The sequence below is a fragment of the Apodemus sylvaticus genome, chromosome 21 (genome assembly GCF_947179515.1).
Source record: "Apodemus sylvaticus chromosome 21, mApoSyl1.1, whole genome shotgun sequence".
Classification (NCBI taxonomy): Eukaryota; Metazoa; Chordata; class Mammalia; order Rodentia; family Muridae; genus Apodemus; species Apodemus sylvaticus.
In genome coordinates, this window is record NC_067492.1 from 30,882,854 (window position 1) to 30,910,089 (window position 27,236).

A 27,236-nucleotide genomic window follows, 5' to 3' on the forward strand; every position below is an offset into this window, starting at 1 on the left:
TTTGTAACTGTATATAGGATGGATGCCTAGGGGACGCAATCTCTTTCCCTCAGTCTCTGCTCCACATTTTGTCACTGTATCTTCTCCTGCGGGTATTTTGTAACCTCTTCTAAGAAGGACCAGAGTATCCATACTTTGTTCTTCCTTGTTCTTGCGGTTCATTTGCTTTGTGAATTGTATCTTGAGTATTCCAGGCTTTGGGCTAATAACCATTTACAGGTGAGTGCATACCATGAGTGTTCTTTTGGGTTACCTCAGTCAGGATGATATTTTCTAGTTCCATCCATTTGCTTAAGAATTTATAATAGCCAGAAACTAGAAAGAACCCAGATGTCCATCAACCGAGGAATGGATACAGGAAATTTGGGACATTTACACAATGGAGTACTATTCAACTATTAAAAACAATGAATTTATGACTTGACTTAAGTGTAGACAAATAGTTGCATTTGTGTATACCAACCTCCTCAGATATGAAGAAGCACTTTGACTAAACCTAGACATTTTTATTCACTGAAATTTTAAAAAGTATGATTATTTTTACAATCACCTGATGTGATCTCAATCTAGATGAATGTGAGGAGACATATGGGGACACATTTATGAAGAGAAAACAATGAGTGATGACAGAAACACAAAGTTTCTTTCAGACATCATGGGTTGCCCATGACATTATGCTAAATGTGTTCCCGTCACAGAATTGCTGCATGAAGAATGGAGTCTATAATCTCAGAACCTGGAGTGAAGATGTGTCTTAGGGAATTTACATGGGTAATCATATGTCATAATGTATCAGCTAGTGTGTGTGTGTGTGTGTGTGTGTGTGTGTGTGAGTGTGTGGTGTTGGGAGGTGAGTGTCACCATACTCGTTAGTAATATTTGAGAATATATGTGCCTGGGTATGTGTGTTACCTCACTGTATAATCATATATTAAAATACACTCACTTGTGTGTATGTGTGTGACAGAGAGAGAGAGAGAGAGAGAGAGAGAGAGAGAGAAGAGAAGAGAGAGGGAGAACTCACACATTGAATAACCCATTTTTAATGCATCAGAATTCCTGCATTCACATCTATGTAGGGGAATGTGTATGTGCATGGTCTCCTAAAATCTAAATGGAAATGGGTCCCTTCCACAGTACATTGAGATTTCTTTTACTTTTCTACAAGAGATTTTTCTCTGAAGAATTTCTTTAAAGTATTTTCCAGGATTTTGAAAGTGATTTTACAAAAGGGGATGATGACATGTGAATTCAAATTTACCCTAAACATTTGGCAATAGGAAACTCTTGCAGACTTTGTCAACATTCTAAAGATGCAACTGTGGCAGAAAAAATACAAGTGGATATTGCTTGCCTCTCCAATGTTAGGGACTATACACGAATTCATGTCAGCATTTGTGAGACTGTGAATAAAATGCTGATATCATTTCTATTCCTTGAGACAAAATATCATTTATCCTGTTTAAAATCTCATGCATGGATAACCTATACATTATAAAAAATAGTTTAAATAATATGAGAACAAACCCCTCTGTGAACTCATAAATTGGAAATAACTGCCTTTAGAACTAATATATGTACATATTTACAGTGTTGTTTTAAAATTTTTAACTGTTATTCATGTAACTTAAGTTTTCATTTCCTCTTCCCATGCAAGGAAAATTATAAGCATATTCATAAGTGATATTGCAATATGCATGATAGTATAACTTATATAAATTTCTTTTTATATGAAATAAAATAATTTGCTATACTATTTTGTGGTTTTGAAATATTTCACTGGAAGAAGTAACATAGAACTGAACTATGTCACACCATAGCTGTATAAACACATATGCACAAACATATGTAGCTATATGTTGGAATATATGCAGTATATGTTATGTGTGCACAGGATTCTGACTGTGCTGATTAAATCACAAAGTTCATTCTATTGTCTTCTAAATATTTAAAATATGCTAATCTTAGCTTCTAATGAAATTATTGCTCACCCACTGACAAATGTGTGTGATCAATACTTTCTACTGTCTACAAGCCTGAATTTACCTCGAACATGTATTTTAGCTTTCATAAACTTTTCTTAAAATAAGAATAGCTGCATTTGCCTCACATTATCATCATGACATAAGTTTGTAAATTAGACTACTTTTCTTAAAGTAAATACATAAATACATGGATGAAAGGGACATTCTTTATGTGACTCATTAAGCTGAATGCTCATCTATTCATTCATATTTTGCCTATCAATTGGATTTTAATTAATGTACAGATTTATAAGCATTTATTAACTCTTTGTTATGAAAAAAGTCAAATGTTGCTTTTGAAAACTTAAAGATTTTCCTACAAAATGTATGACAATTAGAAAGAACACAAATTAAGTCCTTACTCAGTCGAGAAATTTATCTTTCCTGTAATCAGTATAAATACCTCCTTCAGTGTCTTCATCTTGAATATAGTTATATTTCGGTGATTTAATTTTCATTAACTAAGGGTAAGTTAGAGGTAAGTAGAAAATCACTGCGTCACCTAGCAGAGGTTGAAATAAAAGTGCCTACTCTCATAACACCACAATCCCTATGCTAGCAAGTAAGTTCCGTATAAACTGTTTATGTCATTTTACAAGGCTGTGTCCTCAGAAGGCTCTAAGAGTTGTCATAACATGGCAGTGAAGGAATGAAGAAATCACACATGCACACACACACACACACACACACACACATACACACACACATATGCACACAGAGAGACAGAGACAGAGAAAAATAGAGACAGTGAGACAGAGAAACAGAAACAGAGACACAGAGAGACAGAGAGACAGAGAAGAGAAAAGAGGAGAGAAAAGAAGTCTCAGGGATCAGTAGGGTGGAGTCATCTAATGGAGAAGCTGCCTAACCCTGGAAACTCAGAGTGTATAGGATATATAGTTGACCAGAGAGTTGGGGGTCATAGCTGAACAAGGACACAGAGTTATATATGTGAACATTGAGGCAGGATTATTATACAAATGAACAAAATAATGGTTTAACTAATCTCAGTACTAGAAGTTTCTTACAGAGAAATAGTATTCAGACCATAAACAACCAGAGTGAACAAGCTAAATTAGGTATTTTCTGCACACACTGTCCACATTCACAAAGGAACCATCTGGCTAAGCCTCACCCCCCAAAATTTGCTATTCCTATAGTTCTGAAGTGTTGTTCCTTGACCTGTGTCCTTGTTAAAAGCACATATTCATTAATTATTTAATCATCCCTTACAGTAATAACCACTTTTGTCTCCACTAACTGGATTTAAATTATAATATGTATCACATAGAATGAACTGATGTTTAATGATTCAACTCTATTTATATCATAAAATCTGTATGTACTCTGTCTTAAATATCACTTTTAATGATAAGAAAAATTCAGTGTGTGACCAAATCCTCAAGAACTCCATTTATGAATAAATACCTTAATGGAGAATTATTTATTAGAATACCTAGCATCCATTGAAAATACCAATTTTACACACACACACACACACACACACCACACACACACACACACCACACACACACACACACACACACACACACACACACACATATATATATATATATATCATGTAGTTGTTTTATTTTAAGCTTAAGGAAAACATCAAACAATAAAAATCTAGGAATTATTGATCAACCTAAACTGTTTTATCTGTTCTACCTGATTTCTTGTTTCTCATGCAGAACTCATGTGCACACTTTACTGGTCCTGCCCTCTTCACATTTACACATTAATCTTGGTATTGTTAGTTAGTTGGTTGATTCATGGTGGTATTTTTTTTTAATTTTCATTTCTAAAAGTGACCTGATACATATTTGTATCCCAAAGTATTGCCCTTCCTTCGATGTCCAAATGAAGTTACAACTCCTTATGGAAGGCAAATAAATCTCAACAATCACAGGAAGTTGAGAAAGCCAAGCAGTGTGAAATAATTAAGAATTAGAATGGTCACTGGGCGATGGTGGCGCACGCCTGTAATCCCAGCACTCTGGGAGGCAGAGGCAGATGGATTTCTGAGTTCGAGGCCAGCCTGGTCTACAGAGTGAGTTCCAGGACAGCCAGGGCTATACAGAGAAACCCTGTCTGAAAAAAAAAAAAAGAATTAGAATGGTTTTCCATTTTCTTTCCAGACTAATATCACTGACAGCATGGACAGTATATCATAATGTGTAAAGTCGCCTTCATTTCCAATATGTAATCTACAATATTGTATTATATATTACTAGAAATATATTAACAAATGATCAAATGGTGTTTGAAAACCTGCTTCTTTGTAGTTTTGTTACACAATCTTTGGTTTATACAATCTTGTATACCCTCTTCTGCAACAATCCTTGAGCTTTGGGAATGGGCATATAATGGATATCGTACATTAATGGCTGAGCCCACTATAGTCACTGCAATTCTGCAACTCAAACAGCTTGAATACTTTGTTACTCATGATCTACAGAAAGAGAAGCTTCTTTGATGAGGTTCAGTCAGATTACCCGTGTCAGCTTATCAGAGTATAAGCAATAGGTTCTCCCTTTAGACTATGACCAGTCTGAGCACAGATACTTGACCTTGAAAAATGCAAGGTATGGGATCCATCTTGTGGAACAGACATTAAATACAAACAAACAATATTGGGTTATTCCTCTAGCATTTGTGTCACTACTGTAACAGTATGCGTATCTTACCAGGAAGGAGGTTATTATGAGTCACAGGGCTCACAGATTAATCATTACTTCTTTAGCAATACCATTTGTACCATCCTCCAGCATCATGAAAGTAAGACAGTAGATATGAAACGTCCATGTCAATATCAGTTTTATTTCTCCATAAACTATGACATAAGTATTCCATCATCTTCTATTGTATCTCTAAGAGACAGTTTGGGCATTGCTTCTTTAAGAAAATTGTTTTGAAGAGTCTACTATAACTTTTACCTAATTAAAAAAAGTCCATCCTCCTCTGTGTTTAATAGAGACAGTCAAAAATACTTGTGACAAATTAGGGTATTTTCCTTTTGACACTTCTAGAAAAAAAACTTCCTTCTGTTGTAGCATGACTTTACAATTCAAACTTTGTTATGCCCAGAACTGCAAGAGGTTTGAATGTAAGTAAGAATTGTACATATTTTAATTCTGATGCCACTACTTCATGGGTATTTATTAATTGTCTGACTCTAGAAAATTAACATACTTTCTCCTCACATTTGTTTTGTTATCTATAATTTGGACACATATATAGTAACCACAAACAGCACATCCATCATTATTAGCTTCCTCTTTTGTTTGATTCCTTGGCATGCCTTTTCTCTGGCTCTGAAACTATACTCATTGTTATTCAGATGATGAAATGATTTGTTTAATTGCCTTAATATATTAGGCAATTAATCTTTTTAGTGTTGAACAAATTCCAACAGTTTCCTGAGAAGAAATTATAATGAAGGTTTATGTGAAAGAAATTAAAAGCTATGGGATTTTTCTTCTATCCTCATATAGTTTTTTTAAAGTACCTGAATAGGCAATATTTGAAATTATAAAATTCTGAGCTGCATTCAGGCAGTTAATTAGAGGTTAATATGAATATCAGGGATGAGAAATCATGCAGTGAACTCACTGTCTGCATTCAATTTGAGGACTTTATAATTGGTAGTGAATTGTGGGGGAGGTCACATCTCTACCAATCAGAGATGTATAAAAAAGTTGGTAAGGGTAAAATATTAGAAGGACATATAGTGAATAATAGCCAAACTACTTAGAGGAGAATGAGAGTATAGCTGTAAGTATATGACCTGGAATTGAAATGTAGCAAATAACTGTGATGGAAATCCATTGGTATTCCTTTATGAAATCAATCATTAGATATAGTTTACAAATTCCATTTAATTAAAACATTAATATTAAAATAAATGTTTGTTATTATTAAAAATATAAAAATCATTTAAACTTGTCTTACCACTATATGTCCTTTGCCCTCCCAGAATTTTACTTTCCTGTGTCAAACTATGAGTGGTCAACATTGCTACTGTGTAGGGTGACTCCATTTCCCTTGAGGAGATATTCTGGAAAATGCTTCCTTGAAGTGATGAAGAATGGGCATCAATTTTTATAACTTTTTTTTCTGCTACATAAAATACTAAATCTGTTTTTTTAAAAATGTTCACATGACATATTTAAAGTTTTTTGGCTTAATTGCTAAAGAGTAATGTATACCTGTAGAACAGGACACCAATGTGTAGGAAACTTGTAGGAAGGAGGGTAAATAAGGAAGTAATTTCAGAATTCAGTAAAAAATAAAATAAGTGACAGGGAAAAATTATAATTTCTGGAAGTTCCCTGTACCTCAGGACATGAGCTGGCATCAGTATATTTAAAAAAAAGTTGGACTTTTGGAAGCTAGTCTTCTCTTTACAATTTTGCCCTGTTCTTCAAAATCATAATCTCATAAATACAACTATAATAGCTTAAGTCAGAGGATTTGTGAGTTCTTAAATAATGGTGAATATGAAGTAAATATAATCCAAATTAACAGAATTTAGAAAAGATATCTTCAAGTAGTATCATTTCCAGGAGAGAATAATTATGTTAAAATTTCCATAGAACTCTTATGGAAATAAAGGCATGATAGATTAGCAGGGGGACAATGAGCAACTCACAGTATCAAATAGAAACTGATGACAATGAAAACTTTCTGATATGCTATATGTTTATTACTAATAGAGAATGGTTTCAGTTGGTGAGTAGAATCGTAGCATCACTTTGTTCAGAGGATGATTTCAACATAGATTTTTTTACCTTTCATTCTTACTTTATATGTTCGTGCATTAGAAATAACAAATCACTTTCTGTTTGTTGTTTTGAAGTACTTTTTGAAATTTAGGCATTTAGTGTGTCAGAAAGACATTGAAATCTTTGACAGTTTGGGGGGTTGGCTAATATTTGGCATTATTTTGTAAATAATACTGTAGAGTCTGATAATGGTCTATGTTCTTGTTGTCTGCATAATGTGTGGAAGTGAACTAGCTGTGATGTGTGCCTCTCAACCTTTCTGTTGACACCATGGCAAACCTGCAGGATAGGTTTTGCCTTGGTCAGGGTTTCAGTTCCTGCACAAACTTCATAAGCAAGAAGCAAGTTGGGAATGAAAAGGTTTAATCTGCTGACATTTCCCCATTGCTGTTCATCATCAAAGGGAGTCAGGACTGGAAGTCAAGCAGGTCAGGAGGCAGGAGCTGATGCTGAGGCCATGGAGGGATGTTTCTTACTGGCTTGCTTCCCCTGCCTTGCTCAGCTTATTTTCTTATAGAACCCACTACTACTAGCACAAGGATGGCACCACCCACGATGGGCCATCCTGCTCTTGACCACTAATTGAGAAAATGCCTTAAAGCTGGATCTCCTTTTTTATTTGTATTTTATTACACAATAATTTTCTTGTTTCTTTTTTTATTAGATATTTTATTTATTTACATTTCAAGTGTTATCTCCTTTCCTTGTTTCCCCTCCAAAAACACCCTCAGGACCAAGAGCCTCACCTCCCTTAGATGTCCAACAAGGCCATCCTCTGATACACATGCAGCTAGAGCTACGGGTCCCTCCATGTTACTCTTTGGCTAGTGGTTTAGTCCCTGGGAGCTCTGGGGATACTGGTTGCTTCATATTGTTCCTCCTATGTGGCTGTAAGTTCCATCATCTCCTTTGGTCCTTTCTTTAGCAGCTCCATGGAGGACCTTGTGCTCAGTCCAATGGTTGACTGAGTACATCCAGCTCTGTATTTGTCAGGAACTGGCTGAGCCTCTCAGGAGCTTACAGCTGGAGCCTAAGGAGGCATTTCCTCAAAAGAAGTCCTTTCTCTGTGATGATACACAAAACCAGCTAGTACAATTGACCCCTTGTCAGCTTGACATACAAACACATTACTACTAACCCTCACCCCTTACTTTCTTACTCATCCTCAGTATCTAAATAACTTTAATAGTCCCACAATCTTTACAAATTTCTTTACAGATTATTACATAGTAAAATTTCAATCCCTTTAAATTATCCAATCTCTTTTAAATTTCCCAGTCATTTTACAGTTCAAAGTCTTTTGACTGTGGGCTCCACTAAAACACTTTGTTACCTCAAGAAGGAAAAACATCAGGGCACAGTCACAATCAAAAGCAAAAACAGACTCTAAATGTCCAATGTCTGGAATCTACTCATGATTTTCTGGGCTCCTGCAAGGGCTTACTTCATTTCACCAACTCTGGCCTCCATAGCATGCTAAGCTCAGGTTGATCCACTCCACTTTTGCTGCTGTTCTTGGTGATCATCCCATTTTACTGGTATCTAAAATACACTGAAGTTTTCCACTGCAGTTAGGCTTTTCCAATAGCTTCTCATAGGCTCTCCTATGGTGCCAGACCTCAAATCTTTCCATGACACCTTCAGTGCTCAGCCATCAACTGCAACCAAGGCTACACCTTCATCAATGGCCTTCCATGGACTCTCACAGTGCCTAGCTTCAGTTGCTCTTCATAACCCCTCCATACGTTCAAAACAAGTACTACCTGGGTAACTCTTACACATTACCAAGACCAGCAGAAGCATGAGATACAACCTTGACTATCTCTGGAACACAGACTCTGTGCTCTCAGGAAGCACTTTCCTGAAGATTCTACCTTAATGATGCTGGTCTCTTCTTAATCAATACTAATCTTTTAGTTCCAGCTAACCATCATCAATAGTACCAGTAATGCAAAGATTTAGCTTTAGTAGCTCTGGTATCTTGTTAATCACAGCTGATGCTTTAGCCCCAGCTAACCAAAACCATGCAATTCACTAACAAATTAGCAATAGCCCTGATAAGAGTCTTTAGACTTCCCTCTGAAATTTCACAAGCAAGACCTATATCTTCAGGACTGTTCTCAACATTATCTTCCAAACTCCTACAGAACATCCCACAGAGCTATTAACACCCCAGTGACTGTTATAGCTCAAATTTTCAAAGTCCTACCCCAAACATGGTCAGGTTGTCAAAGGAATATTCCACTATGCTGGTACCAATTTGTCTTAGTCAGGGTTTCTATTCCTGCACAAACATCATAAACAAGAAGCAAGTTGAGCAGGAAATAATTTATTCAGCTTACATTTCCATATTGCTGTTCATCACTAAAGGAAGTCAGGACTAGAACTCAGGCAGCTCAGGAATCATCAGGAGCTGATGCAGAGGCCATGGAGGGATGTTACTTACTGGCTTGCCCTGCCTTGCTCAGCTGGCTTTCTTATAGAATCTAAGACTACCAGCCAATGGATGGCACCACTCACAATGGGCTGGTCCCTCCCCTCTTGATCACTAATTGAGAAAATGCCTTACAGCTGGATCTCATGAAGGCATTTCCTCAAGGGAGGCTCCTTTCTCTGTGATAACTCCAGCTTGTGTCAAGTTGACACTCAAAACCAGCTAGTACAGGAAGGCATGTTCAGGGATAGTTTAGTAACTTTTCTTCAATAAGCTAGGTAAGGTATATGTAGCTAACATCTATAGTTTACATACAACTAAAATGCTAAGAAAATAAACATAACCATTTTAAATATTATCATCATATGTAGACATTTTTATTGACTCTGTGAGTATATTAAAAAGTACTACCCATTACTTATAGCTTTGCATATTTTACTCAATATTTCATTTTAAATTGCATGACAAAGATATACAGTATTCTATTTTGGCTTCTTTTTAATATACATAAACAGATGGCTTGGAGGAAGAACTGCTGTACAAAGATATCTGCATATATATTTATGTTTACATTTTGTTATATTCAATCTATTTGATATAACCATCTGGTAATAAATCAACAGTATCCATTTTGTAATGCACATGTCTCTGAGGTAGTGGCTTGCACTCCAGTTCTCTTGGCCATCTCTGCTAATCATTTATTTTGAATTATGTGTGTTTGTTTAAATCAATATGCTGCATATATCTTGTTCTACTGGTTCAGGAATATGGAATTCACTGTAGTTCTAGCAGGGAAAGGGGAAGGGCAGTCTCAAGAGATAGGTTTGGCCTTTTAGAGCATTAACTATATATAACATAGTCTTTATGATGACCCCTGGACTCTGAAAGGCACTTCTCACAGCATTCCTTAAATTCACTGAGCATTGGAGTTATTTTATAGCAGTCTTTTGCCAGTTTCTCCACAAAGATAGGACAATTTACAGTTTCATTTTCTTAAGAAAATTATGAACTTATTATCCACTGAAGTTAAAAAGGATAGATTATGATTTTTTTACTTAAAACTATGATAGTGGCTTATGTCCAATAAGTTCTCTGGCTGTGATCAACTATAAAGTAAGAAGACAAAGACACTCATAAGCAGCTAATATTTAAGGAATGAAAAAACAGAGAAAGGAAAACACATTAAAATGAGCCCTAAATTTAGCACTGTTTATTCCCTTCAGAATGTCATGTATTAGATGTAAATTAGATGTAGAATTAACATACATAATAACAATGACACAGAGAAAAGAAGGGTGTAACAAATTGTCATAAACAATTAATGCTTTCCCAACATTCTTGTAATGCATGTAAAATGTTTGAAGTCTTATAAAGTGTGCTCTACAAGAGATATGTAAATCATCTATCTATCTATCTATCTATCTATCTATCTATCTATCTATCTACATTATATGTAACATTTTTCCTAGAATAATATTCATACACTTATTTAAAAATTATAGTGCACTAATAAAATAATTAAAACCATTTGATCAGAAAGAGAATTGATAGAAGATGTTTTATGACTGCTTCTGGAAAGAAAAAATGTTTATTCATCATAAAAAAAAAATGAGATTGACCAAAAACAACACAAAACAAACAAGCAGCTTACTAAACAAGTGAGTTTATTGAGATGGGTGAGGAAGAATGGGTGAGGGTATGCTGATAGGAACATGGATGTCTTAAAGGCAACAGCATCACTAAAATCCCACCACAGGCTGAAATTTGACTCTAAGATACTATGTCACTGAAGTTCCCTGAATGACTGGCCAGCAGCAGCTGAACTGAGAGAATCTCTTTAGTAAGTGCTGCTGCTTGTACTATCTTGAGGGAGATCCTGTAACTTTTAGAAGTCACAGAGCTTTCTGACTCATTTCCCTGATTTTACTGGACTGCCTCCTCTTTCCAGTAAGGAATGTTCCAATGTGGAGGAAACAGCTGTAAAACAGTGGGGTATTATGAAAAACCTGATGGGAAAGGTCTTAGAAAATTGAAGCACAATATGAAATTCAAACATCCCTGCACTGAGGTCATGTAATGCCCTCCTCGCATTGCTATAAATAGGCTGCTATAAATTTGTCTACTAGACAAATTGTCAGGCCAGATTTTATAAAGAAAAGTCTCACTTCTTTATATTCAGATATGTATGTTAAATAAAAAGTATACATAAAGATTAAAAGGCACACAAAACATATACCAATTCAGACAAAAAAAACCATACAACAGTCAACTGGGGAGAAAGAGATATTACTACAATTTAAGGCAAAGTTTCATAACAACAAATGATGAAACTCACTGAGACGGAATGATGCTGCAGATGTTGTATTCACCTAAAATGGATTTCCCATGCACAGAATTAAGAATTATTAGAAACAAAGTGGTCACGAAGAAAAATAAAATTTTAGATAAGCCTAATAACTCTTCTTCTAAAAGATGTTGATAAATATACTAAGGTATAGAATATTAGAATATCATAGTTACCACATTTATTCAGTTAAATGTGGACAATATGGCTCTGTATGTGTGGTGAATTATAGGTTATCTTTATTAACCTATTTTATTTATTCACACTCCAAAAATTTTCCCCTTCCCAGTCCCACCTTCCCGAATTCTTCGTCCCATCTCCTGTTCACCTACTTCAGAGAGGGTGCTCCCCCACCTGTCTACCCACCCCCACTTCATCCCCACCAGCATCCCTCTTCTCTGAGACATCAAGTTTCCACAGGGTTAAGCGTATCCTCTCCCACTGAGTCCATAGAAGGCAGTCCTTGCCCTGGCAGCGACCAGCCTGTGTATGCTTCTTGGTTTTTGGCTTACTCGCTGGAAGCTCTGAGAGGTCCAGGTTAGTTGATAGGGTTGATTTTCCTATGGGGTTGAAATTCCCTTCAGCTCCTTTAGTCCTTCCTCTGACTCTTCCATATTGGTCTTTGACCTCAATCCAATGGTTGGCTGTAAGTATCTATGTTTGTCTCAATTAGTTACTGGTAGAAACTCTCACAGGACAGCTATGCCAGACTCCTTTCTGCACATATAATATGCTTTCAGTAATAGCGTCAGGATTTTGTATGCATGCATGGAATGGATTCCCAATTGGGCTGGTCAGCAGGTAGACTTTCTTTAATTCTCTGCTCTATTTTTGTCCCTGCATTTTCTTTAGACAGGAACAAATCTGGGTTAAAAATTTGAAGATGAGTGGGGGGAATGGTCCCTGCCTCAAGTGGGAGCCATGTCTATCTACTGCAGGTGGTCTTTTCAAGTTCCATCTACCCATTTTGAGCATTTTGGCTGTCATCCACATTGATTCCTGGTAGCTTCTCACATGCCAGATCTCTACAACTTTCTAGAGGTTCCTCCTGTCCCTTAACCCCCACTGTTACACATTTATATTCATTCTCCTGGCCTCCTGGGCATCCCTCCTATCTCTCCTCATATCTGACTCTGCTCCTCCTTTTCTCCTACCCCATCCCTTCTCCCAGCCAGTTTCCCTCCTCCCTTTGCCTCCTGTGATTATTTTGTTCCCCTTCTAAGTGGGTTTCAGGTATCCATATGTGGGCCTTCCTTCTTGATAAGCTTCTTATAGTCTGTGAGTTGTATCATGGGTATTCTGAACTATTTGGCTAATATCCACTTATCAGTGAGTATATATCATAGATGTTCTTTTGGAACAATTCTACCTACATATATCTAAAACATTTTCTTAAAATACCTCTAAAATGGCCCATGTATCATATTCCAACACATGCAGACACCTTCTTAACATAGACAAATTAAATTACAAAATGCTATTCTTCAGTTTTGGAAATTAATCTGTGAACTTTTGACTATCCATTAGAAACAGAATAAAATACAAAAGTAAACTAAGATGTTTAAAAATCAAGGATACCAAATGATTATATGACAAACCATGTGGGATACAAAAACACATCATCTGAAGAGAATGCATCTTTATGTGTTCATATCATGGAAGACTAAATTGTGGAAGTCAATTATATAAGTGTCTATTTTACAGAGGCTGAAAATAAATGGGGAAAAATACTGTAGGAATGTGAAAATATATATAGTAGAAAATAATGAAATGAGAAACAAATGCACCATACTGAAATTTCATAAAGCCAACATCTGTTGGCTTTTGTGAATGATGATATTTGTGAATAATGTAAATAAAACCTTTTGAGAGAAATTTAAATAATATATGTTTCTAATATTATATGTTAAATAGCATGTTAATGATGTTTGTAGATAGTGAAATTTAACTGCTTTACAACCACAACACCAAAACATCCATGGTCTAGTCTAAATTCATTTAGAATAATTCCATTATCATCATGAATACAAATAACTTTCCAAATGCTTAAGGTATAGAGTAAGCTTAAAAAACATAACTTGCAATTTGGAGTGAGAAAAATTTAAAGCACACACACACACACACACACACACAAATACACGCACATGCACACATATATGCACACACACACACACACACACATATATATATATATATTATATGAAGGGACATTTCTATTCAATACATCATACCAGTCAAGTCTTTACCCTAAAACGATATACAAACAACGACAGAATGTAAAATCAACAGCCTTTATTCCTTTATTTAATATGAAGAATTGTAGCACATCAGCAAATCAATTACAATCACTAATATCCAAATGTAATATTCACTGAAAAGACTATGGATTTAAATTATAAAATAACAAAAATGAATTGTAAAATGAAATTTTAAAAGGCTAATGTTACAAATTAAATATTCATAAAACAAATAAAAGTACATAAACAATTTCAATAGATACACAGAAAGATGCGTCTAGCTCAATCTTTCTCAACATAAAAGTGGTAGGAAACAAAGGAAAGAAAATGTATTCTGATAAATTCCTGCCACAGAAATCACAGGAAGCATATTAGTGAAATAGTGAAATCTTTCTGCGACTCATGGAAAAGAAGTCTAATATGCCTGTCAATTTGGATGAGGCGAATATTGTCAGTGCCCACATAAAGCCTGATTGAGTCATTAGAAAGAAACAATCTTTACAGTTATGATAGTGACATTTGCAAGGTTGTTACTTATTATAAAAATAATTTTATTTGATACCAGTATTTAAAAAGTAGAGTTGCTTTTTATAATGGCAAAACAAAAATAAAACACAATTTAAAAAATTCAGTTATAGCCAGGCAGTGGGGGCGCATGCCTTTAATCCCAGCACTTGGGAGGCAGAGGCAGATGGATTTCTGAGTTCGAGGCCAGCCTGGTCTACAGAGTGAGTTGCACGACAGCCAGGGCTATACAGAGAAACCCTGTCTTGAAAAACAAAAAAACAAACAAACAAAAAAAAACTAAAAAATTCAGCTATTTCATAAAAAATCAAAAGCATGGCATCAAATCAGAAAAGATAAGCTTACTTACAGAAAAAAGAGTGGTTATATAAAATAATTAAATTAATAAATGAAAAATTAATCTCATGTAGCACATATGTAATTAAAAAGATTATTTTTCTTATAAAAATGAAACTATGAATTTTGAATATTCTGACATTATTTCAGTTCTATTGAATTTTATCTATAGGTTTTAAGCTGTACTAAAATTTTAGTCATGTTTTAAGGAAATGATAAACGCAAAACAATTTGGTGAATGTCTGTTCAATTTCTCCTTCCTGTGTTCCAATACTTTACATGAGACAACTTAACAGGGCAAATATTTTTTATTTGATTTAATTTGATTTTAGTTTAGTTTAGTTTAGTTCAGTTTCAGATAGTGCATGGCAGAGGTGATATGACAGGAACTTAGAGCTGCTTCTGCATATCTGAGTAGTCAAGATGAAAAAAGGAGAGTACGGGATTTCTATATTGATCTTACTTTCTTATTTTGTTCTTATTATTCAATCTGGCATCTTTGCCCACAGGATGGTGAAGCCCATATTCAGGGCTTCCCTCAGGTAAACTTCTATAATTGCCATAACCAGAGATGAAAATCTAGGTGACAATGAAAACTGACCATCCAAAAAGATATTAAAAGCATATGTAATTTATGGAAAAAGTAGAGAAGAAACTGTTTATAAAAGCAAATAGAATTATCTTATTTGTCATACTCTTCTGGTTATACATTTTTGCTGATTCTGGACTTTAGTCAGTTTGAGTAAGCTAATAGAATTTCCTCAATACTCTCTTTGGTATATTGGATACTTAGGATAGGCTATGATAATTTATATAAATCAACTTCAATTATGTTTACATCTTGCTATAAAACACATCTATAACCTCTACATACTTGGCTTTCATATAACCATCTTCTTCCTCTCTTTCTAGCTTTTATCAGTTTTCAAATTATTTGTATAATAATCAAAAGGATGACATACAACAGATCACTCAATGCCTATTATGTCATTTCTGGCATTCATATATTTTTCCTAATAAAGTGAGTGCATTTGCTTGTGCTAGCATAGTTGAGAAGCATTTAGAACATTTGCTGCACAATCTTAAAGTATAAAGTATATGATAAGAGCCTAAGTAATCAGCCATCATCTTGGTACTCATGTAAACCTGCAACATTAGCTCTGATGAGACAGAGTTAGGAAGACTTTTGGACCTCAGAAAACTGGGCATGGCACTTCCAGAGGACCCTGCTATACCACTCCTGGGCATATACCCAGAGGATTCCCCAGCATGTAATAAGAACACATGGTCCACTATGTTCATAGCAACCCTATTTGTAGTAACCAGAAGCTGGAAAACAACCCAAGTGTCCCTCAATGGAGGAATGGATACAAAATGTGATATATTTACACAATTGAGTACTATTCAGTCATTAGAAACAACGAATTCATGAAATTCTTAGATAAATAGATGGAGCTGGAGAACATCATACTAAGTGAGGTAACCCAGTCTCAAAAGATCAATCATGGTATGGATATTAACATAGAAACTTGGAATACCCAAGAAATAATCTACATATTAAATGATGTCCAAAAAGAACAGGAGTGGCCCCTTGTTCTGAAAAGACTCAATGCAACAGTATAGGGGAATACCAGAACATGGAAGTGGGAAAGAGTAGATGGAGAAATAGGAGGAGGGAAGAGGGCTTATGGGACTTGCAGGGAGTGGGGACCCAGAAAAGGGAAAATCATTTGATATGTAAATAAGGAATACCTCGAATAAAAAAAATCTTAAAAAAAAAAAAGATACATTAAACTGTAGGTTCAGGAAAACCCTGTCTTAAATCTACTTGATTTTTAAAGATAAATGAGGATACTAATGTGTCATCTGCCCTACTCATGTGCACAGTCATTGAACATACACACACATGTATGCTTATAAATATACACAAACACATACAAATTATATATATATATATACATATATACATATATATATAGAGAGAGAGACATACATTTATACAAACAAATACATGAAGACTTAAAATTTTTCCTTTTAAAAAGAAACATATTTGGAGGTCGTATAAAGGAAGGCAAAGAAGTTCAATAGCTCCAAATCTCCTCCTCATGTTACAAGGACTTTCCTGCCATAAATTTACTTGTTAGCATTTCAAGATGTCAACACCTGTAAAGAGAAAGAAGGAAATGGAGGACTCATTATAGATACATAGAAATCAGTGTAGTTGATCTGACATATGCTTATATATAATTCTAATATCTCCAGTCTCACTTATGATACATGCAATAAATAAGATAAAAATTATATTTGGCATTAAAAATAGGTTAGGCTGAAATCATGGCTTTGGTAGTCATGAAATTCAGAGAGAAGTTGCGTTGACTGACATTAGATGTCATGTCATTGATATCATTTTGTTGAGAGTTTAAGAAATTTTCAAACATATTAAAATCTTCAACTTATTGAGTGAAAAAGCATTTCTCTTCTTATGAGGAAATAACTTGATCAATAGAAAAGCTATGTACAAAGGTTTTCTTCCTGAGATGCTAATGTCCATTTGAATAAACTCCAATTGAATTAGAAAGTACTATGTTGACAAGCTTTGGTTTCATGGATGAAATGGAGTGATTCTTTATTAGTACGCTCTTAAAATACTATAATAAAAAATTAAAATTCTGGTGAATACCTGCTTTCTTTAGGCACAGTAGAAAGTGGGATGTCTCAATAAATATCTGGTAGACTATAAGTCTCTGTTTAACCTCATGACAACACATTTGTCTTAAACAGAAACAACATGTATAACATTAAACTCTTGAGAAATGGCTCTTAATTATCACCATTAACATGCCTATCTTGATATTGTTCATTAGTAAACTTCATTCTAAGATTTTGAACTGAGTAGCAACTGTGGATTGATAAATAATCTTTTGTTATTTAGAAATTATATAGCACCTGTGAGCAAATATATTTTTTTCATTACTTTTAGGTTTTTGCTGTCCATTAATTACCCTCCTCCTTGTCCATCCTCCTGTAGTTCCTCATAGCATTCCTTCTTCCCTGTCTCCAAGAGAATGTCCTACTGCCAACCCCACCAGGCCTCCTCACTCCCTGGGGCCTCAAGTCCCTCCAGAGTTAGGCACACCTTCTCTTTCTGAGATAAGATCAGGCAGTCCTCTACTGCACAGACCAGCTAGTATATGCTGCCTGGTTGTTGACATAGTGTCTGAAGGCTCTCAGGGGTCCTTAGTTAGTGAAGCCTCTGGTCTTCCTGTGGGGTTGTCCTTCTCCTTAGGTTCTGAAACACTTTCCCTAATTCAACCATAGAGGTGCCTGACTTCAGTTCATTGGTTGGGTGTAAGTATCTGCATCTGTCTCAGTCAATTGCTTCTTGTGTCTCTCAGAAGACAGCCATTCTAGTTTCTATCTGTAAGCATACCATAGCATTGCTGTGCTTGGAGCCTTTCCTGCAGATGAATCCCAAATTGGGCCTATCACTGGACCTCCTTTTCTTCAATATCATCTCCATTTCTTTCCCAGGAGTTCTTTTAGATAGGAAAATTATGGGTCAGAGCTGTTGACTGTGGGATTTCAATTCTGTCACTCTACCTGATGCTCTGTCTTTCTACTGGAGATGGACTCTACAAGTTCCCTCTTCCCATTGTAGGGCATTTCATCTAAGATTCCTCCCTTCGAGTCCTGAGAATATCTCACCTCCCAAGGCTCCAGTATATTCTAGAGGGCCCCACAAATGTATTTCTAAATGTTTGCCTTTAGTCACTAGAGTAAGTACAGCTCTGCAATCATTTTTTTGCATAATTTATTGTTCATGGTTTCTACATGTCTACTTGTAGAAGGATCAAGAATTATTGTAGGCCCCACTAGCATCTCTAAACTGGTCAAATCATACTTTTCTTCCTATAATCTACAAAGGCAAATATGTTTGTTTCAGTCAATGCTGCAAACATATAAGCTCAATGAACTAGTTAGAAGCAAATTCCCAAGTAACTCACACTTTATTATGACTTTTCATGTAGACCTGAGAAAGTTGTTTGGATAAGGTACTATTTCAGCCTTTGCTTCTATGCTCCTTATTTTCAAAATTAGCTTGACTTTGTGCCCATTTGGAGATGGTCTATTCCTTCTAGACCTCTTTGTCCCATCTCTTGTATATAGAAAATGAATATTTAATGAATGTTAATCAAGTTTCTAATTATAATATCTTTATATTTCATGTTTATGTATCAGATGAAAGGCAAACATTTTGGGGCCAGTCACAGAGGGCATGAATAATTTCCTCAGAAGTGTATGTAATTAATTTTATTACTCTATAATATCTTTAAAATATGAGCTTTTATCATTTCATTAATTTGGCTAAAAATGACTCATTAGTACATAAGTGAAAATTTTGTGCTTAATATCTTAAGTTGTAATTTAAATCATGTGCACACATCTAGTATGGCCAAAAGTAACATTTGGGGAATGTTTAGGGAAGATGGACCAATCATTTCATGTTTGTTTGTTTTACTGACTTTATCAGTTTTCAGTATTATTTTTGATAATTTGTAAATCATAAAATCTAATATAAAAAAACAATTCCATATACAGTAGTTTAAATAACAATATTTCTTGATTTGGTCTCAAATTTTCTACTCTTAGGCCCTATTGCTATCTGGGTGTGAGAGAATGAACTCAAGGCATTTTTTTCCTGTTCTTCAGACTCCAAATAGAAGGGACTACCTACCCCTTTAAATCAAGACTAGTATTAGATGATTATTTAAAGAAATTAATAAGTCCTACCCTTAATCATTAATGTATAGGACTAAGGAAATTATAAATAAATGAACATAATATGAACCTGTCAAATACTTGCCTCGACATATAGAAATACATGTATAATACTATATTGAATAAATAAACCGAACAATGGAGAACAATAAATAAATAAATAAATAAAATAAAATAAATAAATAAATAAATAAATATGTTAACAAAATTCTCATAAAGCAATTATACTTTATTTTAAATGTCCTAAAGGCATATTGTATGGTAATTTGAAGAATGAATTCAAAGAACATACAATTAAAGTTATTTCACTTCGCTGATTCTATGATAGAAGTGGAGTATAAATATAATTATAGAGTACTAATATCACTCGAATTCATTACAAATATCCTAGCTCTAGGAATTGGATTGAATGTATCTATGTATTGGATTGAATGGCAACAATTAAAATGATATGCTTAGACCTCAACCTGAAAACCTGTCATTATCATGTCAGAAATAATGTTCCCTTCACATGTTATGACTTTAGCAAAAAGGAGGAGTTTCGTCATTGTTCCTTGAATCTAACCACAAGTGTACACATGCTAGAACTATCAGACAACAATTCGAAGATTAACACTTCTAGGGAGTTCAATAGGCAGAAGGAATATGAGACAGGGATGATGATGATGATTAGTGTAGATTTTAAGACCTTTTCTGCAGAAGGTAATGTTTCAAATGGACCTTGAGTGAAGTATGATATAAGAAAAAGAAAAAAAAAAACCATTCCTCTGAAAATGCAGGTGCAGGTATGGGTCAGATTTGCCACAGACTATATGGACTATGCAAAAGTACCTTATAAGGAGAAACAAATAATTGAAAAAGAAAAATAAATAGAAAACCTGTGATAAATATTGCACCCGTATGTACAGCTCAGCATTCCTGCAACAATAGAATACTTCCATGCTGCAAGGCCCATAACTTAGTATTAATGTAAAAATCACCTTAATCTCTTTTTAAAAAATGTAGCTTGAACCCTTTCTTAGAAGGACCAAGGAATCAAAAGAGAAAACAGATGAAGGCACTCAGTCATTGACACTGTATGTAGTCTAACTGAAATTCTCAGTCTTTTCACAACACAATTGAGGCTACCATTTGTGTCCACTCTATTAATGTCTCTTTCAGTGCAGTGGAAATGGTTTACTTTTTCCTTTCCCTTTTTCTTTTCTTGTACAGAATAAGTACTCTAAAATACTAAATGAAAAGGAAAATTCTAATGTAAATCAGTAGTAGAGCACATACACAAGATGTGTAAGGTATTTGTTCTGCGCACTCACACCCACAAACATGAGAGAAAATGAAATTCTTAACCTTATAATAAATTATCATTTTTAAGTACTAAGAAGGTATTTATAGGTGTGTTTGCGTGTAAGATGTGCTCATACAACGACAAGGGGAGACAGCAACTATCATACTAATGGACATGCCAATGAGCCTGACCCCCTGGCTTGCTTTATTGTTCCCTGTGAAGGGTCAAAATACTATGTAAGAACAGGGATAGATTTTTCATGTACCTTCTATAGTCTATATTGATAGACTTGGTAGTCAATATTTGACAAAGTTTATTTAATCATCGATGACCACTTAAAAATGAATGGCATTATTAGTTCAAGTACAAAAATGTCTAATAGAGGTTTGTATATAATAATTTATATGCCAAAGAATTGGGATAGGATACAAAATGAATTAGCATTATAATAATAAATGAATATCTAACAGTACTTTGCTGTTAGGACACATGGAATTAAAAAATTAATTTATTAAAGGGGCTTTTCTGTGATAAAATAGAACCATAAAATAATGAACATAAATTGTATAGCTTCCCAGGGAGGATTATAGTTTATATGTGCAACTGTATGAATTATAAGGGTTATGGAATTCATTAGATAGTTTCAGAATGATATCTGGATTCACACTCCAAAAATTGGTCAAATGTAAGATAAATACAACAAACATGGGCACATTTGAGGGCTTGACAGTAATCAGGTCCCTGAAAATATTGTATGCCCTCCATATTTGGAAATAAAAGTGACTCATAGGAAAGACCAAAACAGAATAAACATTAATATTGTAACAGTGTAAAATATATTCTCTAAAATAACATAATATACATGATCTCGATGATACTAGACATCACAAAGGCTAAAATGTACCTGTACACAAACCACATATTCATGTCACAAACATCATTTCTTCTATTATATGATTTATACTAATTTCATGAAAAATATATTAAATTTTGGGGTTTTAATTTCCCTGGGAAAAAAAATGAGTCAATATTGGCATAAAGGAGGCAAAGATGAGGAACTAAACATCGCCACAAACATTACTCTTTTTATATTGCACAAGCACTCTAAACTCATGATCAGAGGAGAAAAGCAATACAAGCCTTTAAGGATATAATCGTTTCGCATTTAAAGTTTAACCTTTGTAGAGTTTTGTCGACTAGACAAATATGAAATGTCAGTTTCTTCTCTTAGACACATGTGTTATACTGTTTTTAAATTTGCATTACATCAAAACTAGGGAGCTACATGCTTCCTTTATAAAAGAAGGAATTAATTCATTAGACATTAAACAGCAAAATTAAAAGGGCAAAACTTGAGAAGTTATTTTGAGGCATCATCTTTATTTTCAGGAAGTTGTGTTCCATAACTTACATGAGAGAAATTCCATGAGGCCAGTGTCAGTTCTCCATCCTTAAATTAAATCTGAATGTAAGAGCTTGCTACAGCAATTAAACTCTATTTAATTTTTTTTTTTTTTTTGGCTTTTCAACATAGGGTTTCTCTGTGTAGCCCTGGCTGTCCTGAATCTCACTCTATAGACCAGGCTGACCTCGAACTCAGAAATCTGCCTGCCTCTGCCTCCCAAGTGCTGGGATTAAAGGCGTGCACCACCACTGCCCGGCTCTGAATTTAAATTTTAAGGGCTAGCTAGGAAGCAATTATAAATGTGTTGCATGAATGGAATCATTTCTTGTAGAATTTAGAAGTCACTCGTTTTTTAAAATGACAAGTATTTGAATGTTTTAAAGATTTGTCCTTAATCGGTTGTCAAAAACAGAAATTTGTCTTATCAATTGTAGGCCTTTTTATTTATATTAAAAACCCAAAACATGTTTCTCACTTTGTTAGTTTATAAATATTCATTGCCTTAGTAACACAAATAAATAATTGACCCTCTCCAATACATTCTGTATAATTTACAACAGATCTAAGATTGCAACATGGTATAGATAGAATTGAAGAACATCACAATTAATATTTATTAAAAAATAAGCATTGCCTTACCCAGCAATATACTTAAACAACAAAATTATGTGTGTGTGTTTGTGTGTGTATGTTTAAACACATGTATACATATAGTTTATATTTAGTTTAAAGATCTAAGGACTATAGATTGCATATTAGATTCTCTACTATGGGAACTGACCTAGAAACACTAGAAGACTATAGTCTTATTTGCATGGAATTAATTCTGAAAATGACAAGAGTAGAATAAATCTGTTTGCTGGTATTATCCCAAAATATACTAAAAGTGATTTTAACAAAATACTAAATTTACAAAGTATATGATTCTTCGCCTCAAATTTTATCTTTCTACGCTTGATTTAATTCTGCCCTTTCATCTGCTTGGTAGGCTTAATCTTAAGAGATGCATACATTGACAAATGAGTAATAGCTTGTACTAGGTACTTTTTCCCCATCAATGATCAGATAAATATTTGTTGTATATATTGTTTTCCTTTACATGATGGGTTTTAAATAAAATATATCTTACTTTATGAGCAAGGGCTCTTTTAGCTCATTTACATATGGTCATTTGTAGGATAATACAGAAAAATAGTGTTTGAAAAACTACTTCAGATTGCTTTTTATTTTATACATATCAAGTAGTAAAGCACTGAGTCTTCTTCCTCACAATGTTGAGTTTAGACTCCATAATTGTCATGTGAAATCATCCTATTGAAGTGAAGTCACAGGAGACGTAGGGAGAGTTGAGCTACACGTTCAAATGAAATACTCTGAATTCTGATGTTATTTTTTCCTTCCCATAGGGAACCACAGTCAGATATCTCGAGTGCCTGTTGCTATTAAAGTCCTGGATGTCAATGACAACGCCCCTGAATTCGCATCCGAATATGAGGCATTTTTATGTGAAAATGGAAAACCTGGCCAAGTAAATATCTCCATGTTGCTAATGCTGCATATGTTTGTATTCAACTGTCTCATATTTATTTAACCTGCATTACTGCGTGCATTTGCATTGGTTGGATTTACAAAGTCACAGGCATGAAATTCATCCAAATGGTAACAGAAGGGAATATTTGTCTTTCTCAGATGTTAATTCTCTTCTTACTTATGAAAAAATTGGCTCATCAAAGTGCAATAATCTCTTCTCCTATGACCACTGAGCCAAATCATTTTCTTAAAATACATCACATATAGGTGATGGCTGGGGATAGTTTTACAGTGCAGAAGCTAGAAATAACCATCAATTGGCAAGAATCTAGTAAATAGCTCATAGGAAGCATGCATTTTTGTTTTATATTGAAAAGAATATTGTTGCATAAATGTGGAATATGGAAAACCAGTAGTTTATAGAAAGCTTGATGTAGTGATACTAGTGTCTGTACACATATATGCAAGTTTAGTAAACATAATATAGACATCAATTTTTAGGCATGCCCCTAAGGCATTTAAATATGTAGAGTTAAGACAGATATTGCATAGATTGAAATAATGAAGACAAAAATAATGGGCAGAAAAATTTATAAATTAGAACAGACAAAAATATTCTAAAGATCTAAAGATAGACGCAAGAATGAGGGGAGGGAGGAAGGGAGACACAGTGGGAAGAAGATAGGGTGGGAGGGAGGGATGGAGAGTCAAGGTTCAGGGTGTGGGGAAAGGTAAAATTCAAAACAAAATCCACAGAAACCACTATACTCTGAATGTCAAAATGCAACTAGCCTATGTAACGTATTACAAAACCACAATTGTAATAGATTTATTTTAATGAGGTGCCGAAGTACTGTATGTTTAAGAAATTTATCATTTTTCAACTTCCTAATTTATTTCTGGATGGTGACATTTTAATTTAAATAAACAGCAGCTGACAGCATGACACTGGAGTTGTTAATCCAACTATTCTTGTGCCTCATGTGGGTGTTAGGAATTAAACTTACTATTTGCCAAGAAGCTTACCTGACAAGAGTCATTATTTTTTTATCCTAAAAAAAAAAAAATAGAATAGGACTGTAGCTACCTAGTTCTATTCTCTCATTTGATATTGCAAAGGATGAACAGATAATCTGCCCATAAAATAGTGGGTAAAATCTTCTAGACAATTCCTCCTTATCAAAATGTTTAGCTCCTCTCCCCCTAGTCTACCAAAATGTAAAGCAAAACAAAAACAAACAAGCAAACAAACAAAAACATAAAATACACACAGCACAGCTAAAATTCTCATAATGAAATGCAAGGTCTTTAGTTAACTAGGCTGTGTGCTTATCAAAACATTCAGCTCCACCAGTTTTTATTTTCATATTTCAAATCCAAAATTAGCCTTGTTTCTAATTTCATAACAGAATTGTCAAGTATGAATTATAACTTCTAAGCATCTTGATTTGTGATCCTTATTGGCAGTGTGTGTGTGTTTGTGTGCGTGTGTGTGTGTGTGTCCTCTCACACGCTTGCGTGTATATGCATTCACATGTCTACATGTGCAAATGTCAGTGATATTATTTAACCAGGGTTCTGAATTAATAGATAGAGAGATTTTGATCAAAATACGGCAGGTTCAGGTTGAAGGGAATGATTGCTACATGGAGCAGAAAATTGATGGGATAACAGAGCCAACTACTGATAGGCATTTATGTATCATACAGAATCTGTAAAATACATTAGAATTTAACTAGAACTTCATTGCTCATGCAGAACTCATCACACAAGTTCAGAGTCAATGTCATTGACACTTCACATGTTGGCCTCAATAGGGATATCGACAGGACTCTTGCTTGGATCTCTAGGAATCTGGAGTGTTACCCTGTGGAATTTGACTCTTTATAAAGTTTTAACGATTTTTTTTCAGCAGTTCTACTTACCCTCAGGAAATAAAGAAAGGAAGAAAACAACAAGAAAACGAACAAAAGCCAATGCATTGTTTCCTCTCATATTTTATGCAACATCCAAATAAAAAAAGTTGATTGTTTATTTTATGATTTTCACAAATTACAATGAATGGTTTATTGTGTGAACAAATGTCTTTGCTGTGTGTATGTGTCACTGCGGTGTGTCCCCTAATGAATGTGCTTTCAGCATGATTACTAGAGTTTTATTTCCACAAATGTATCAACACTTGTTTTGCATGGGTTTGGGCCATAGAGCAAACTGGGTGTGGCATTTCCTACAGTTTCTTGGATTCTCTGAATCCTTTGTGTCATCCAAAACTCATGTAGGATTTTTCATATAACACCTGCCTAATTTTTAATGATTGACTATCTACTTATTTCTACATTTCCCACAAATTTTATGTTACTATACTATATATTATGCATGTTCAGAATTTGAAATACGTGTATTTTTTGGTGTCATAAAATTTTAGACAATGTCTTATTAGTATGTAGTCCAGAATGCCTTTGAACTTACAAGGTCACTGATACTGTCCTCAAACTTTTGATCCATTCTGCCAGTCACTTCAATTGTTGTATTAAAAACATTCACCAGTACCTCTAGGTAGAACACATATTTTGTCATCTCTCATAATACCACACGAATAAATAACTCACTTTAGAAACACAATGTTGATATTAGTGTTCACAATTTCATGAAAAGTATTAAAAAGAAGTAGCACTCACTACATTGATAGTTATCTTAGCATTGTTTAACAATCAATAATCTTGGAAAATAACCTTGGAATGATAAAAGTCACACTCAAATGGAAAAGTCATACTCAAATGGCTTATGTGCTTGAAAGATACAAATTTCTGGATAAACTTCTTCAAGAAACAGCCTTACTAGAGACTTGGCTCCTGGAAATCTTCTCAGTGGTCCAGGACTAGCTATTAAAGAGAGAATAAAAGCTCTGGCATGAAAAGGCATATGCAAAACAATTCTAAACCCCCTCAGAAAAGGGGAATCTAAGGTCAGTATTGAGTTAGAGAATCTATTGAAGTATATTCCTTTCAACAGAATTCAATATATCAAACACAACCAGGATCACCTAAAAGAGAGAAAGGCTCTTTTCACTGGTCTAGCAATCATCATTACTCCATCATGCATCATATTAAACGAGGTATAACTATGTTTTTGAAGGAGAATTCTTTATCACACCTGTTTCTATTACCTTCTTAAAATTATGAGGCAAAAGGTGGAGTTCATAAAAAATGGTTATCTCAAGAGAGCAATAATCACTGTCAGAGAGAGGCAGAAGTCATGGTCATTCACAGAAAATCAACCCAAATCCTTTTATTTTTAGAATATTTTAAATGATCCCACTAAATAACTAAATATTAATGCAGTATCTTGGATGGCTATTTATTCTGTTCAAACACCATGTATAATAGATATGGGTAAGTTGTTTTATATCAAGATATCAAAATGTGATGTGTTCATCGACCAAGCAATTGGCTTGTACTGTCACAGGAAGCATAGAAGAGGTCGCTTAGCTTAAACCTGCCCCAGGTAAAACTCAGAATGCGCATGACACTTAAAAGATGTTTTATAGTTC

At 34.5% G+C, this 27,236-nt stretch overlaps 1 protein-coding gene across 4 annotated transcripts in view; it reads left to right on the forward strand.

Moving 5' to 3' along the window:
• Positions 1 to 27,236, forward strand: part of Cdh8 (cadherin 8) — a 394,512-nt gene that overhangs the window by 279,871 nt on the left and 87,405 nt on the right. For all 4 annotated transcript variants that reach the window (XM_052166508.1, XM_052166505.1, XM_052166507.1 and 1 more), the window contains exon 8: positions 23,563 to 23,684. In XM_052166508.1, the coding sequence (XP_052022468.1) occupies positions 23,563 to 23,684 (122 nt within the window). The remainder of the gene's footprint in view (positions 1 to 23,562; positions 23,685 to 27,236) is intronic.